This window comes from Sturnira hondurensis, unplaced genomic scaffold (genome assembly GCF_014824575.4).
Source record: "Sturnira hondurensis isolate 20B ecotype Veracruz unplaced genomic scaffold, ASM1482457v3 Scaffold0020642, whole genome shotgun sequence".
NCBI classification, from domain to species: Eukaryota; Metazoa; Chordata; class Mammalia; order Chiroptera; family Phyllostomidae; genus Sturnira; species Sturnira hondurensis.
In genome coordinates this window covers 5,454,604-5,470,554 of record NW_028093273.1, presented here as the reverse complement: position 1 = coordinate 5,470,554, position 15,951 = coordinate 5,454,604, and the positions used below count along the sequence as shown (strand labels likewise).

Below are 15,951 nucleotides of genomic sequence, written 5' to 3'. Positions count from 1 at the left end.
TGGTAATGATGCTGGTCAGGAACCACACTGTGAGTAGCTGGCCTAACGACAGCATGATGATAGATAAGAGGAAGGTGATGAGTATTAGCCTGATGACAACTCAACTCCATATTAACTAATCTGCCTCCAGAATTGACACAGATAGCTGAAGTGAGTTCATTTCTGTTTCAAACATTGCTTGACCTGCTCGCCTCCACCAAAAGAAGAAAACTTTGTGCAATTCCATTTTTTAAATAGAAAAACTATTTTTAAAATCTTTTCAAGAGAGGTTTTTTCACACTGAGAATCCAGAGTGTGAGCTAGTGGCCACAACCCCAAGAGCAAAAAAGGGAGGACACACTGCCATGTGGTGTTTTAACGTGAAGACGATGTAGGCACAGCTGACAATTGTTAAATCTGCAAAGGAAACCTGGGTCACTGTGTGTTAGTTACAGTAATGCAAGATGTTTCTGGGAATACACTGGCTTCTCTTTCTTCTGCCTTGTCAATTAGTGACCAGGGATTTTTGTAACTAATCCTTCAATTGTCTCGCTGCTTTTTGAACAAAAGACAAATGCCTAAAAAACAATAGCAGAAAAGACTTTTCCAGAATCCTGTGAAGATTTTAATTTCCCCTAGTGCCAAGGAAATTTAATATTCCATTACTTCTCATGGTGGCTACAACTGTAATTACCTGGGCATCACAGAGCAGTTCTTCTCAAACTTGAATGCTGTCCTGGGGGGCTTATTAAACAGCAAATTCTGATTCAATTGGTCTTGAATAAGTCTTGATAGTCTGTATTTCTAATATGCTCCCAGGTCATTCCAGTGCCCCTGGTCTTCAGACCACACTGTGAGTGGTCAGGGAAGACATTAACTGCTTTCAACCTGAAAGATGTAAGGAACTACACACACATTATCACATTATAGTTAAAACTTTGACAGGACAATATGTACTTAATGGGAATTAATTTGTAAATTGTGAGTTTAAAACCATTATGACTTATAAAACTGATTTTCTTTGTTTCCAAAGGAGATGTTTAACTTATTATTAGTAATTGCCACTAATGATAAAACTAATCACTGTTGTTGTTCTTTATAGGTTACATTCTCTGTAATTTCAATTTTCTGGGGAGTTAGAGTAAGCAAACAACATGTAGGAATAAAAGTTCCTATGGAAAATATAAATCATCTCTCTTCATGATAATCCTACAAATCATGCCTTTGAAAAAATCATTTTTTGCCATTAACACGTGGTAGGAATTTTTTTCTTACTCTAGTTTCCAATGATACATATGTTAGGAAATTATAATATTATAAAAATAAATGTTATCTTTGGTTCATTTAGGAGCTATCAACTGAATGGAGCAAAGTGCTCACACAGACTATCCCCCAGGATATTACAGAAAAGAGTTCGAGAAGAAAGGGAGACCCTAAATGCTGATAGGTGTGAGGGCATTCTAGTAGGAATTAGGGTGCACTGAATTCTGTGCACTATATTTGGTATTTAAGCAGGGAGCTGGGATTGAGCTGTTGTGTACCTGATGAGATATAGGTGAACACAAACCTGACCCAACATCAGGAATCTTTTAGAATCACCATATAGTATCATTTAAGGGCAAAAGCTCCAAGATTTGCTTTTTCCAGTGGGTCTCATTTTTCCACACTTCTTAGGGTGTGGAAAATCCCACCCCAGTCTTAGGGTCGTTTCCTGATAAAGCAAAATTATGGTGGAACTAGATTTTAGGAACACTTGCTTCATTGTGGGAGCAACTTCTCTCACGAGTCCCCCCAGGCGCCACAGACAAAAGTGAATAAGGAGCAAGACATGACAAATCTGCTTAGGAAGGAGGAGTGGGCTGTGGCCAGTTTCTCAGGGGATACAAAGGCCAGCAGCAGCCAGTTTCTCCGAGGAGAAAAAGGCCCAAGCACCTGCCTTTTATTGGGTTGTAATGCACAGGGATACAGGGCAGCAAGGATCAAATAGTAGATAACATTTCAAAGATATCTGAGGGCTTCAGAGTCTGAGTCAGTGTCTGTCAGGAAGAGAGTTGCAGAAACTTTGGGAGACATACTCATTTCCTGCTTTGACCCTTATTATATGAATGAGATTTCACAGGTTTATCAGCAAGTCTTTGTGATTCCAGATTTTTCCCCAGGACACACTCTAACAAGGCAAGGAGCTGCACCTCTCCCCAACAGGTATTCAGGCTTAAGGGGATTAGAGCCAGGAAGCGCTTCTCCCAGAGAACATGGGGACGTGGGCTATCTCAAAGCCAGGGGGCAAGAGTCCATTGCTCTTTGTTGCAGCACCCCCCCTCCCCCGCCCCCAAGTCTTCCATGAAGGCCTCCCAAGTGATTGAGTCTAGCTTAGGTTGCCCCCCTCTGTGAGGGGTCTTACCCATCATTGACTTCTGACCAAGCTTTGGGGGCAGGGAAAGGAACTGAGGCGGTATTTGCTACCAGAGACAAGCTTTGTCTCCTGTGGCTGGCATTCCAGAGGTCATCCCTCGCCCTTAGCCACAAGGGGTACAGATACGATTCCTAAAACCAGGCGGAGCAGTCTACAACACTTCATCCTTTGGGGTTGTTGTCACGGGGCATTGGAAGATTTTATACCTAATAGGGGTAGACATTTATCAGTCTTCCAGTGAAAAAAGGAAAGACTATAGGCGGTGACTTGAACTTGGATTTGCTACAAATGGTAGATGAGATACAATTTGGGTAGAAGAGTTGCAACTTGGTTTACTGAGACCATTTACTTGGAACTTAATAATCCAAGTTGCAACTTGGATTATAAACCAAATGGTCAAATTTNACACAAACCTGACCCAACATCAGGAATCTTTTAGAATCACCATATAGTATCATTTAAGGGCAAAAGCTCCAAGATTTGCTTTTTCCAGTGGGTCTCATTTTTCCACACTTCTTAGGGTGTGGAAAATCCCACCCCAGTCTTAGGGACGTTTCCTGATAAAGCAAAATTATGGTGGAACTAGATTTTAGGATCACTTGCTTCATTGTGGGAGCAACTTCTCTCACGAGTCCCCCCAGGCACCACAGACAAAAGTGAATAAGGAGCAAGACATGACAAATCTGCTTAGGAAGGAGGAGTGGGCTGTGGCCAGTTTCTCAGGGGATACAAAGGCCAGCAGAGGCCAGTTTCTCCGAGGAGAAAAAGGCCCAAGCACCTGCCTTTTATTGGGTTGTAATGCACAGGGATACAGGGCAGCAAGGATCAAACAGTAGATAACATTTCAAAGAAATCTGAGGGCTTCAGAGTCTGAGTCAGTGTCTGTCAGGAAGAGAGTTGCAGAAACTTTGGGAGACATACTCATTTCCTCTCGGACCCTTATTATATGAATGAGATTTCACAGGTTTATCAGCAAGTCTTTGTGATGCCAGATTTTTCCCCAGGACACACTCTAGCAAGGCAAGGAGCTGCACCTCTCCCCAACAGGTATTCAGGCTTAAGGGGATTAGAGCCAGGAAGCGCTTCTCCCAGAGAACATGGGGACATGGGCTATCTCAAAGCCAGGGGGCAAGAGTCCATTGCTCTTTGTTGCAGCACCCCCTCTCCCCCGCCCCCAAGTCCTTCCATGAAGGCCTCCCAAGTGATTGAGTCTAGCTTAGGTTGCCCCCCCCCCCGCTGTGTGGGGTCTTACCTGTCATTGACTTCTGACCAAGCTTTGGGGGCAGGGAAAGGAACTGAGGCGGTATTTGCTACCAGAGACAAGCTTTGTCTCCTGTGGCTGGCATTCCAGAGGTCATCCCTCGCCCTTAGCCACAAGGGGTACAGATACGATTCCTAAAACCAGGCGGAGCAGTCTACAACACTTCATCCTTTGGGGTTGTTGTCACGGGGCATTGGAAGATTTTATACCTAATAGGGGTAGACATTTATCAGTCTTCCAGTGAAAAAAGGAAAGACTATAGGCGGTGACTTGAACTTGGATTTGCTACAAATGGTAGATGAGATACAATTTGGGTAGAAGAGTTGCAACTTGGATTACTGAGACCATTTACTTGGAACTTAATAATCCAAGTTGCAACTTGGATTATAAACCAAATGGTCAAATTTATTTTTGTATGTGTAAATTGTGCTTTACTCAGACACTAAGAGTATTTCCTTCACTGTCCACTTTTACTATAACTGTAAGATTCTGGGAAACAGAAACTAAGGGGCATACCCAGTGTCCTGGAGTGGGAGTTATTGTAGACTGGGTGGATGCCTCTCATTTTCCTTGAGGGAAAAAAAAAAAGAAGGAGGTATAAAACAAAAGATGCCGCAAGTATGGCCCCAAAGCAAAAGTCGGGAAACAGAGAAAGACTTACCGGTCACCCCTTAGTATTTTCAGATTCTAGCCATGTCCCCAGGTTGTATTTCTTCACAGATGGTTTACATGCTGTGGAGAATTCCTACTTAATAACTTGATTTATTGAAAACTCAATGGAGCTTTATCAGATCATATGAGAATCACCTGGGAGCCTATTTCAAAGTATATATCCACTCCAATATCAAGATCCTGATTTTTCTCCTCACCCCATATGTGAAAAACCAGTATTGCTTAAGGCCTCTTTTATAAAAGGGAGTATAAAATCTCTTGGTTGTACTCACACTCATACACACACACACACACACACACACACACACAAAAGCAGGAAATAAAAATAATTTCAGGACCACTGCCTTAAAGAGATATAAAAATTCTCTTTGGGGCTCCATGGAAAATATAAACAAACAAATATAACCTGCACCCTGTCCTCAGTGAACTTAAAATGCCCAGAATATAAAAATAGTCAGGTTGAGTTGTAAGAGATGGGATGGTAGGAATTGAGAGTCACAAGAGCCACGCAGTAAAAATGTGCTCTCCAAACAAAAAGTACATGAACATCCCATTATTACTACCATTCCTGATGGTTCCTTTTAAAAATTAAGGTATTTTAATGGATCAAAGTGATGCACTTCCTAGTTAACTCATTTGCCTACATTACTTCATCTAACTTAACACCTGCCTTTACAAGCAGGTGACTCTAAGGCAGCAGAACAAAAGATGTGTATGAGGTCTGTTCAGAGAGTATCCAGTCATGTAATATGAAAAATAGAGAAAATAGCTGAAGAAGATACAAGATACAAGGAACATTGTATCTAGGACAAGGACACCTCAGTCCCTCTCAAAGTAGGCACCTTGGGACCGCACACTTCTCCCAATCGCCATCAGCTGCCCCACTGTGTATTTTCCTGAATCTTACTGACGGACTGAAATTCCTCCTCTTTCAAAGGTGATTTTAGTTTTGGGAAAAGTCAGAAGTCCCAAGCTACCAAATCTGGGCTGTAGCGGGGTTAAGTCACCTGGGTGATCTGATGTTTTGCCAAAAAACTCTGCACACGATGTGATGCATGAGAGAGCATATTGTGATGAAGCAGCCAATCACCAGTTGTCCCTAGCTGCAGCCTTTTGAATCATCTGAAGTTTCTGCAGAGAAATGTACAAGCTTAACACAAAATTTGATGCAGATTCATAGCTCTATTCACTCAGTCATCTTCAATGTGATGGCCACACAGTACACACGCTCACTCAACAGCATCTACTGCCCCCAGTGACTAGTACAGTGAAGTCATCATTGTTCACGCATGTGCATTCCAGTCCACTCTCCTTGGCTGCCAGCTTACATTGGTGTTGAACAAACCATTCTCGTTATATTAACAATGGTTGGACTTTTTCCGGACAGACCTCCTACATTTCGATAAGCGGAAAGAATTCAACACATAGTGGCTTTGTGCCATGGGAAGGGGCTGTAAGGAAGAAAAGGCCTTCAGGAGGAGCTGGGAGAAGAGAACTGACATCTCCAAAGAAGAGACAAATTTTGGCTAATCTGTAATTGTTGAATAGGATCTGCCTGCCAGAAAATGGAGTATTAAGTTAACTGTACTTCATAAATTGTCATCAAGTAATTTTAATTTTGTGACTTTCTTTGACATTATAAGAATATCATTTTAAAAAACTGGATCCAATGGGTTTTATAAATTAAAAAGTTAATCAGTAAATAAAATTTTAACTTAAGTTTTCAAAAAAGATTACCAAGAGAAAAATATATGTGAGAGGAAAATAAAAGAAATGGAAAAACTGAAAAATGAGGACCATATCTCAAACCATCTCTCAGAGCATTGCAGCACCTCATGTTCATCTCTCAGAGAACACTGTTTTTGAATTAATCCAGGAGCCAAGCAAAAGTATGAAAGTTGGACTCCCTCCTTAGTTTCCTTATCACACCATAATTGTAACAGCTGGTGAGGTCCAAGCCACTAAATCCCCCCTAGATGTTCAGTCTGAAACCATGATAGACAGCGTGTCTCCAGATCTGACTCACTACAAGGCAATTGCACAAGAGAGTACGGCCGGTGCAGTGGAAGAGATTTACAAATGGCAAATATACAAGCGATCACGTGACCGGTTGTCCTAATCAGCGTCTGAAATACTCTGTCTTGAAGATGTGCTTTATACAATACATAGCATGAATTAAGAAGTTGTAACTCAGAAGCAGTTTGTTTTAAACAAGAGAAAAGGATTTGTACTTTAAATTGTTTAACTTTATCTTCATCTGTAATAAACCTCAGATGGCGTATTCTGTCATAATAAGTAAAAATGACCATAGGTTTTCCAAACCAGTAATCCCTTCCTGCACACAGCAACACACACATACCCTGTTAAGCAGTTTCTTCCTCTTTAAAAATACCGTTACAGTGTTTATGGTTCTTCAAGATTACATGTTGAGCTAGGATTATAAATATGTATAAATATGCAGATCCTCTATTGAATCATTTCTTATCTCATTTGTATTTCCGAAGTCTATGAGATAACCTTTGTGGCTTTCAAAAACATCTTCTCACATCCCAGGGGGCAAATTACCTCTGTTTCATTTCCTTTAGAGTTAGATCATTTTATAATTAAGAACTTATTGAAGCAGATTCTCCCCACGTGTAAGTTACTCCCTGGGGAGTAATTTATGCAAAGAGCCCCTCTGACTTAATATCATATAAGCCTAACAACTGTACAATGGATACCTGGGATTCTTAGTCAGTTTTGTAATCATTGCAAAGAAGTTACTATTTGAAAGTTTATCACTTTAAAAAATAACCTATAGTTTCATTCATTTGGTATTTTTAAAATAAGATTTTAATAAAGGAATAATAATATGGCTTCAATTCTTGTCCAAAAGATTTGAAACACCAGTTAACAACAATACTGGTGATAATGATGGAGACTGATATTTTGTAACTCTATTTACAAGGCACTTCTACAGAAAACACCTCATTTAATCCTCACAAAGCTATGAAGTTTGTCAGCTAAGCTTCATAAACAGAAAACAAGATCAGAGATTTTATCTTTGCCGTGAAATCAAGGAGAAGAGAACAGAATAGAATGACATCGAATTTCTCATTTTTTCCACATCACAAAATCTTGAAGATGAATACTGGTTAGTGTAATCTAAAAGCTAAAAGAATAGAAGCAAATAGAAATAGTTGGATAAGTATTTTAGTTGACTTTGTCTCTTCTAATTTATTTTTCATTATCTCTATAGCCAGTGCTCCTGAGATAATATAGAAATTCAAAATCATATTTATACTTCATCTTTGGGGGAGGAAGACAATGGGTTACTAAATGAAGTACCAAGAAACTTGGCTAATTTCTGGTTTTTATCTCCCAAGTCAACTCAAGGGCATTATTAACCACCTCAATCCTCAGTTTTCTCATAGAATATAACACTGAATTTTTCACTTAGAAAGATAAACTCACTGTGAAATATTCAATTTCAAAAATTTAATGCGCTCCTAAAGCAAAATGTTATCTTTTTTAATGTATAAAGATATAAAAAATAGGGTTATGTCTTGCATTCATTTGTTTTGTATATTCAAAGGTTAGGAAACTATAGAAAAGCATCCAAGTGGCACACTGATATACAAAGCATTTTGAAGCATATTTTGCATATTTTAAATTGAGAGTGGGAAAAGCAAATCTTTCTAGTGCGTATAATTTTAACAACACTTAGAATACTTTCAGAGGCATAGGAATTGCAATTCTATAATCTAAGTAAAGTTGATCTAATGAATTCATCCATAACCTTGATGCTGACTTAAAATCACCTTTCCAAGATCTATATACTGGTGCCTACAAGATATCACACCAAAGTATACCCACGCAAAATGGAAATCCCATGCCCCACCGTAATCTGCAAAGTGGTTGCCTCACTGATATCCCCATTAGTGTCAAGCCTACTATTTAATCTCTCTCTGATTCAAAAAGCTTAAAGTAACCATCTTCTTCAACTTCTGCCTCTGTGTCCTTTCCAGCATTTATCTTCTCAGCTCTACCTTTGAACTATATTCCTATTTGCCTTTTCCTCTCCTTTTACACTGCTACCAATGTAACCCCCACTTTCATCTCCTAACACCCAGGCTAGCCATTGCCTTTTAGTTGGTCTTCTGCACGTTTCTGGTTAGCCTGCTGAACTCACCTTTGTAAGGTACCCAAACCACCACTTTCATCATTTCTTTCACCTGTTCACTTTCTTGATTCGTTATGGCCAGTGGTATCAGCTGAAAATCCTCTGCCTCTCAGTGGCTCCATAATCTGATATCATCAGGTCCTCTGTCTAACCATATAACCATACGGCCCAAGTTTCCATTAGAGCCACGCTGACTGTCTCAATGATCACAAACCACATCATTCCAGACCACCTTCGTTCTATACCACTTGCCAAAATGCCCTTTGCCTCTCTCTTCAGACTCACTAAATTATATGCAATCTTCAAAATTAGCCAAGCTGTCTTCATTTCCAGTGGAACTATTTCAGTTTCTACCGAAGTCGTAGTTAGTACCCACATACTTCATCATTTTTTTCTCTGATTTCTCTGTGTATCAATTGTGTGTTAGTAATTAGACTATTGGTGTCATTAGTATATCATATTTTATGAAAGCAACATTTATTATTTTAGTGGACATACAGAGTGTGCTCAATAAATATTTGACTGATTTATCATTGGTATTTTCACAAATAAACACTTAGCCACATAATTTACTGGGTTAGCCAAAAAGTTCATTTAGTTTTTCCCATAGAATAAAAGACATATTTTTCATTTATACCAGTAGCTTTATTGATTTAGATATTTTGAGTGTGTTGGATATGTCTTATTATTGGCTTCTAGTGGGTAGAAACTAGGGGTGCTGCTTAACATCTTCCAATGCATCAGACAGTCAAGAATTTTTAGCCAAAATAATTTTTGACATGTTCAAACCACTTTTGACATGTTCGATCAGTCACAACACCTTCTCCAAACACTGCACAAATATTTTATTGCATTTCAGTTGTGTTTTTACTTTTCTTGAAATAATAAAGCATAATATGCCAAAAGTGTTGTGTATCTTCTTCCATCTTCAACATTAAAATGACTTCATGAAAATCCACCAATTTTGATGTCTTTTTGAAATGCACACTGATATAACAGCTGTCACAATACAATCTAACAAAATTGTTTTCAATGAAGTTAAAGAAAACTAAGCACCACCAGAGCTATTGTACAGAAAAAACTAAATGAGCTTTTTGGTCAACCCAATAAAAAGTCACCACCACCTGCTCCAGTTTTGCTTTTATTTACCTATTTTAAAAACTATTGAAATAAGGCAATGTTATAACTCTCCTTGATAATGCTTGAGGTTTAAAATTTAAAAAATGAAGTCTCAGGTCCCAGGGATTTTTGAATCACATTATTTCAAGGTCCAGGTTATGAAGGATAAAATGATGAAGGCAAAATTTACAAAGCTTCTGGTCTCTGGCTCTTTTTTTTTTTTTTTTTTTTTGGAAAAAGGCAAACAAGATGGATTTCCTTTTAACTAGAAGAGCTTCTAGGAGGCCATTCAAATGGGACTGGATGACCTCACACCATACCCATACCCCACCCCAGTGTCTTCAAACACTAAAGTCCTGACAAGGACAAGTGGAGAGGGAGGTAGAAGGGTAAAAATAAGAAGAAAACTCTGTGAGCTCAAAATGCCTGTTTTCCCTTTTCAGCACAAATTGAAGTGATACCATGCAAAATTTGTGGCGATAAGTCCTCTGGGATCCACTACGGAGTCATCACGTGTGAAGGCTGCAAGGTATGGGACTTTGACACAGTACTGCCCCCAGCATCCATGTTTGCCTCAGGCATCCGTGTGCCTCATGATGCGTGTGGTGACACCTTTTTAAAGAAGGCCTGCTATAGGATTCTTGCACCTGCTGCTGACATTCAGGAATTCTTGCTTGATGGCTGGGTGGGTTGATTTTCCATGCCTTGGCCTTTCACCTTTTTGCTATAGTCTGACTAAATGGTCAGCAGATGCTTGAAAATGGATTGTTATGTAAAAGCTTGAATTATTCACATTTACAGAGATATAAGTGCTGACTCTTGCCTTTTTAACACTATTGTCTCCAGTAAACTCCAGGACACTTATTCCTATACGAAAGAAATATAGGTTAAATTCCCCAGCTGGTGTAGCTCAGTGGATGGAACGCAGGCCTGTGAACCAAAGAGTCAAAGGGTCACAGGTTGGGTTCCCAGTCAGGGTACATGCCTATGTTGCAGGCCAGGTCCCCAGTAGAGGATGCGCGAGATGCAATCCCACATTAATGTTTCTCTCCCTCTTTTTCTCCTCCCTTCTCCTTGGTCTAAAAATAAATAAATAAAATTTTAAAAAATAACAAAGATTGTAATCTAATGGGCCTATATTTATTTATCTGCTTGAGCAAAAATGCAAAGTAACAGTTGTAATATACATATGGCCAACCTTTATGTTCACATTCCAGAAAAATTAAGCAAAAAAACTGGAAGCATAACATGTTAAAAATAGTCTGGATAATCTGTAAATTAATTAAAAAGCACCTGTCCAACCTGCTCACTTTTCAATGAGATCCTGAGGTATAAACAAGATTATGTCATTTGGCCATTGTCATAGATCTAGTGAGAGGACATGGTCAACACACCGGCTTTTTCATTCTGGGTTCAGCGTTCCCCTCCAGGACAGAGCCAGTCAATCCTTCCAAAGCAAATGAATGCCTATGGGCAAGCTGCTTTTAAAGTACAAAGCTGAGATGGATGGATGGATGGATGGATGGATAGATAGATAGATAGATAGATAGGAAGGAAAAATTAAAAGGATAGTAATCAACATATACCTAATCTAAAATAAGAGAAATTTAAAACTGAACAGTAAATTTGCTAAATTAATCTTTAGAAGCAAAGAAAGTGCAAGGGACTAAGTATCAAGAGGGAAATAAAGACAGTTCTACAATTAATTTTAAAAGGTAACGTGTAACCAGAACAAATACAATGCAGCTGTGGTTGGTAGGGAAAAGAGATATGCTGGCAAAGTTGCTGGTAAAAGCAGTTATATTTATGATCAAAAATTCAAGAGATTAAATCATTAATTTAAGGTTAGTAAACTGAAAGAGATGTAGCACAATCATAGATTCTGAGAACCAACTTTAATCTTAAGACTTCAGTAGTGCTATGTGGAAAATTGGCAGTCTTGTCCCAGTCTTAAAACAGCATGATTCCTAGAACTAAAACTGAAGGGACTAAAAGAAAAAGAAATGAATGAAAATAACACTGGGGAAGGGTGCAGCGAGGGGAGAATACCATTATTAATATGCTAACCCATCAATATACTGACCTGCTTCAGAAGTAATTTGCGATAATCTGTATTTGAACATCACAAGATGTGCCTTTCACTCTGTTTTTCTGCAGACCCACAGGTAAGAATTGCATGTTACCCACCTCAATACAATTTAATCAGCATGTCAAAAGAAACAATAAAGCAAAATTACAAATCAGAAATTTTTTACCCTCCCAGAATAAGTTATTACTGCTGGGCAAGTAGTTTAAGTAGTTTTCTTTGTAAACACTAATAATTTTAGAATCAGATCTCTCTCCAGTGAAAGCATTTCCACCACTGTGTCAGTTTATTGGGCAATTTTAAGAGCTCTGGTCTGGCTTACATAGGATCCAAAAACACACGCCCATATAGTCTAATTGCTTTTTAGACTAATATCAAAGTGGCGATGTATTTTGTTTCATTGCATAAGCTCTATTGGAAAATATCTGATTTCAAAAGATGGGGATATGTTCGTGTTGAGGAGCAAAGCATTTAAAACAGTAATTTCCAAAAGATGTAACTACTGAACAAATACGTTCCAACAGGTCAATAGCCAGGGACAAGGGCTTCAGTTCCTGTCACCTTTCTATTTAAAGGAGGAACCCACAGCCAAAGAAATTACACTGTTATTCTGAGGCATGCTCTGAGATTTTAGTCAAAATGACATTGTACTCCACACTTTTTTGAATTTCATGGAGAAACCCACACTTGTAAATATGCTACATTTTCCTCCAAATAGTAAGCTCAGGTAATTCTGTTTAGAGTAAGATGTCAATGTCAGCACATTCCGTATCCAGCTCTGAATTTTCGTCATGCAGTTTTCCACTCGGCATCAACGACCTGTTTTAAATAACATCAATTCAGCTGGTGCATTTGCTTAAACTTCTAGCCATTCAGTAAAATTTGAAACGATTTCTTTTATGTGCCAAATACCTCATATGCAATAATGAGCAATAGATAAGCAAGTAATACCTCATAATTAATGTCAAATTGACCTTAAATTAGGGCTGTAGCTATGACTTCAGAAAAGTCTTTTCTGTCAATTCTTGTGTTAAGTAAGTGACACTAGAGTATTCAAAGATTAAAAATTACCCACTTCTTTCCTAAAATGTAAATTCCTGATTATCTTTAATCAGTACGAATGGGCTGAGGTTATGCTTTCTGACAGCTTTCGTGGTATGTGAAATATATCATTTCGATCCCTGGGGGGGCTTGGTTGGGAGTAATCTCTATTTTAAGGGGCTCCATGAATTCATTAGACCTGGACAACCAAATATCACATTCCACCATCCCTGGTCCGTTTCATAAATAATACACATGTATTTATAGATATGAAACTAATGTTTGTTGTTGAATGGCTTGAGGCTTACAACCAAAAACCATTTGGAGCCCTTTGTCTTTAAGAAGATACTTGGCTACATATCCATTTCTGAGCTTCTGCACAAGGTCGGCCGAGCTCTCTTCACATTGCCATGCTGAACCATATGGGAATTTGAAACAAAGGAAAATCACTAATCTTAGTCCTGTCTTTATTTAAACTCCTGGGAGTTTATGTGCTAGTGTTGATTTTTAACATATCCTGTTTCATATTACTTATGCGGATTAGCAAATCTCTTGGAAATTCTAAAATTTTATGTCCAAGGCAATTGCCTCTCTTAGCCTCACCTTAGTCCCAGCCCCACTCTCTCCTGTTGATAGTTGGGGAAACACAGAAGCTATTTAAAGGAAGTCTAGTGACCTAGTCCAGGCCTCTCAACAAGATTCGTATTGGGCTTAACACCTAGAAATTTTCTAGTTTTCCTCAGGCAAAAGATGTTACTGCAGGTTATCTTTTCCTAAAATTTATCTTGGGAAATCTGCAGACTACCACTTTGTTCATAGCACTTTGCTCTTTTGCTGTATCGCAATTCAAGAGTAAAGAGTGATTAGGGACCTTGGTGTATTTGGCTCAGTTGGTTGGAGTGTCATCCCACCCACCAAAAGGTTGCAGTTTCATTTCCTGGTCAGGGCACATACCTAAGTTGTGGGTTTGACCCCTGGTCAGGCACTTATGGGAGGCAACCAATGGATGTTTCTCTCTAGCATTGATGATTTCCTCTCTCTTTCTTTTTCTTTCTCTCTCTCTCATATCAACAAATACATTTTTTAATTTTTAAATAAAAATAAATAAAATAAAAGAGTAATTAGGGAAACTGATTAAATGGGTGAAAGGTATACATTCATATCTCTGGAGAAAATGTTTATTTCCCCAGTAGGGTTTTCTGTAAGATAATTAAGTCAAAGGGTATCCAAAGATTAAAAACCTAATAAATTTAACTGTGGCTTTATTCAGAAGGGTAGTAAATGGTAATCTATGGAAGTTCATTTTGTACTGAAATGACCCAAACTTATTCACAAGAAAACCTCCTGCATTACCATAGCCTGAGACCAAGCATAAAGCAGTAATTCAGCTTTTATGTATTGCTTGTTTTTTATTGAACAGTTTATATACCATATTCTCTTATTCAAACATGGGATGATCATAAGGTACCTCAGTGGTTCCAAAACCAAATTCCCAGGTGTATCCTTTCCAAAGGCGAAAATTTTCAAATCAGCAAAAATGCATCTTAAAAACTAAACTAGTGGCACATACTGAGCCCAACCTCCTCGCTACTGCTATCGCAACCAATGCCCCGAGTCCCTCAACCCCACAGCACTTGACATAATCCTGTGTTATAGTCCCCATCGAGTTTTGTCCTATTTGGCTCACAGTGACACTTCTCTCTGCCACTCCTCCTCACTGCAGTTTGGGACAGGAACTCTGCTCTACTTTTCTTCACAGAGAACAGCACAGCTGGCAAACATCATTAATAGACATGGAATGAATGAATGAACAATACCATTGGATCTCTGTAGATAGTGTATTTTTCCTAGTAGAAATATCTGTAAGCTGTCCTAGGGGAGACATCCAAAGAATTTTAAAAACTAAATTCGGTCGTGCTCACTGTAGAAAATGTAGCAGACGTATATGTTAATGGTCTCTGTTTCCATCCTTATACATCTATTTTTCTCGCATTCTTTTTTTCTCTCTAGGGATTCTTTAGGAGGAGCCAGCAGAACAATGCCTCTTACTCCTGCCCAAGGCAGAGAAACTGTTTAATTGACAGAACCAACAGAAACCGTTGCCAACACTGCCGACTGCAGAAGTGTCTTGCCCTAGGAATGTCAAGAGATGGTAAGGCATTGCCTTCCTACTTCTTACATAAAGGCTTCCTACTTCTTACATAAAGGATGCTTTGTTGGAGTCTACTTAAGCTGCTGGAAGAATTCTAGACAAAGGGAATTAGAGATAAGAAGGGAAAAAACATGTGTTCGTAGTGCATTATGAGGAAAAGTAAGAACATATAAAATATAGTGTTGCTTATGAAATGCAAAGAAGAGACTTTACTGTAGCTTGTGGAGCAACCTGTGCTAACTAGGTTAGGTGAGAACCACATAGGCCTAGACTGAGAGATGCCAGCTGTCCAGATTTGCCTGCAGATGAAGGGTTGGCTTCCTGGGACATGAGATTTTCAGAGCTAAAACCGGAAAGCCCTAGGGAACTGGGACCGTTCATTTGCTTTGGTAAGTCAGACTCCACAAGTTGCTCAGTATGTAGAGATGCTAAGGATGAGAATGTGTTTCTATAGGAAGCCCAGAAGCTCCACTTGCTGGTCACAGCTATTCAGATAAGGATATAGACTCTTCTGAGTCATGCTGAAGATCCCAAATGCAACTGCAGCAGTCCGAGTCTTAGAAGGGCTGTGTAGGCAGTATCCTTCTCAGAGTATGACTCAAGCGTGCACCTATCTTCACACCCAACCCAAATGGGTGGCTTGACTCAACAAAGAACTTCTTAGACTAATAAAAGAGAGGAAATAAAAACAGAGATTTTCATCTAGCTTTTCTTCCACTTTTAAGCATTCATCTAAACTATTTATTTCCCCACTGCCATTGGCCACAGCTCTCCTGTATCAGACTGTGAGCAGCCCCGAGTCTTGGGGCCATTTCTGTCCTGTTCCCACTGTATCCTCAGGGTCTAGTTAAAAGCAGGCACCTAAATGTTTGTTTAATGAAACATAGCATTCCCTTTTTCCTAGTGCCCGAGACACAGACAGTGCCCCTGATACTTATTCTTTTTATGTGAAGCACTGTGGATACTGTGCTCCTGGTCACACTGCCTCTGCTGAAGTTCAGCATGGTGTGGACCCACCACCATCAAAAAAGAGAAAATAGCCCTGGCTGGTGTAGCTCAGTGGATG

At 39.1% G+C, this 15,951-nt stretch overlaps 1 protein-coding gene across 2 annotated transcripts in view; it reads left to right on the top strand.

Annotated features, from left to right (window-relative positions):
* Positions 1–15,951, top strand: part of RORB (RAR related orphan receptor B) — a 194,376-nt gene that overhangs the window by 124,874 nt on the left and 53,551 nt on the right. For both annotated transcript variants that reach the window (XM_037030320.1, XM_037030319.1), the window contains exons 2-3: positions 10,050–10,135; positions 14,744–14,885. In XM_037030320.1, coding sequence (XP_036886215.1) covers positions 10,050–10,135; positions 14,744–14,885 — 228 coding nt within the window. The remainder of the gene's footprint in view (positions 1–10,049; positions 10,136–14,743; positions 14,886–15,951) is intronic.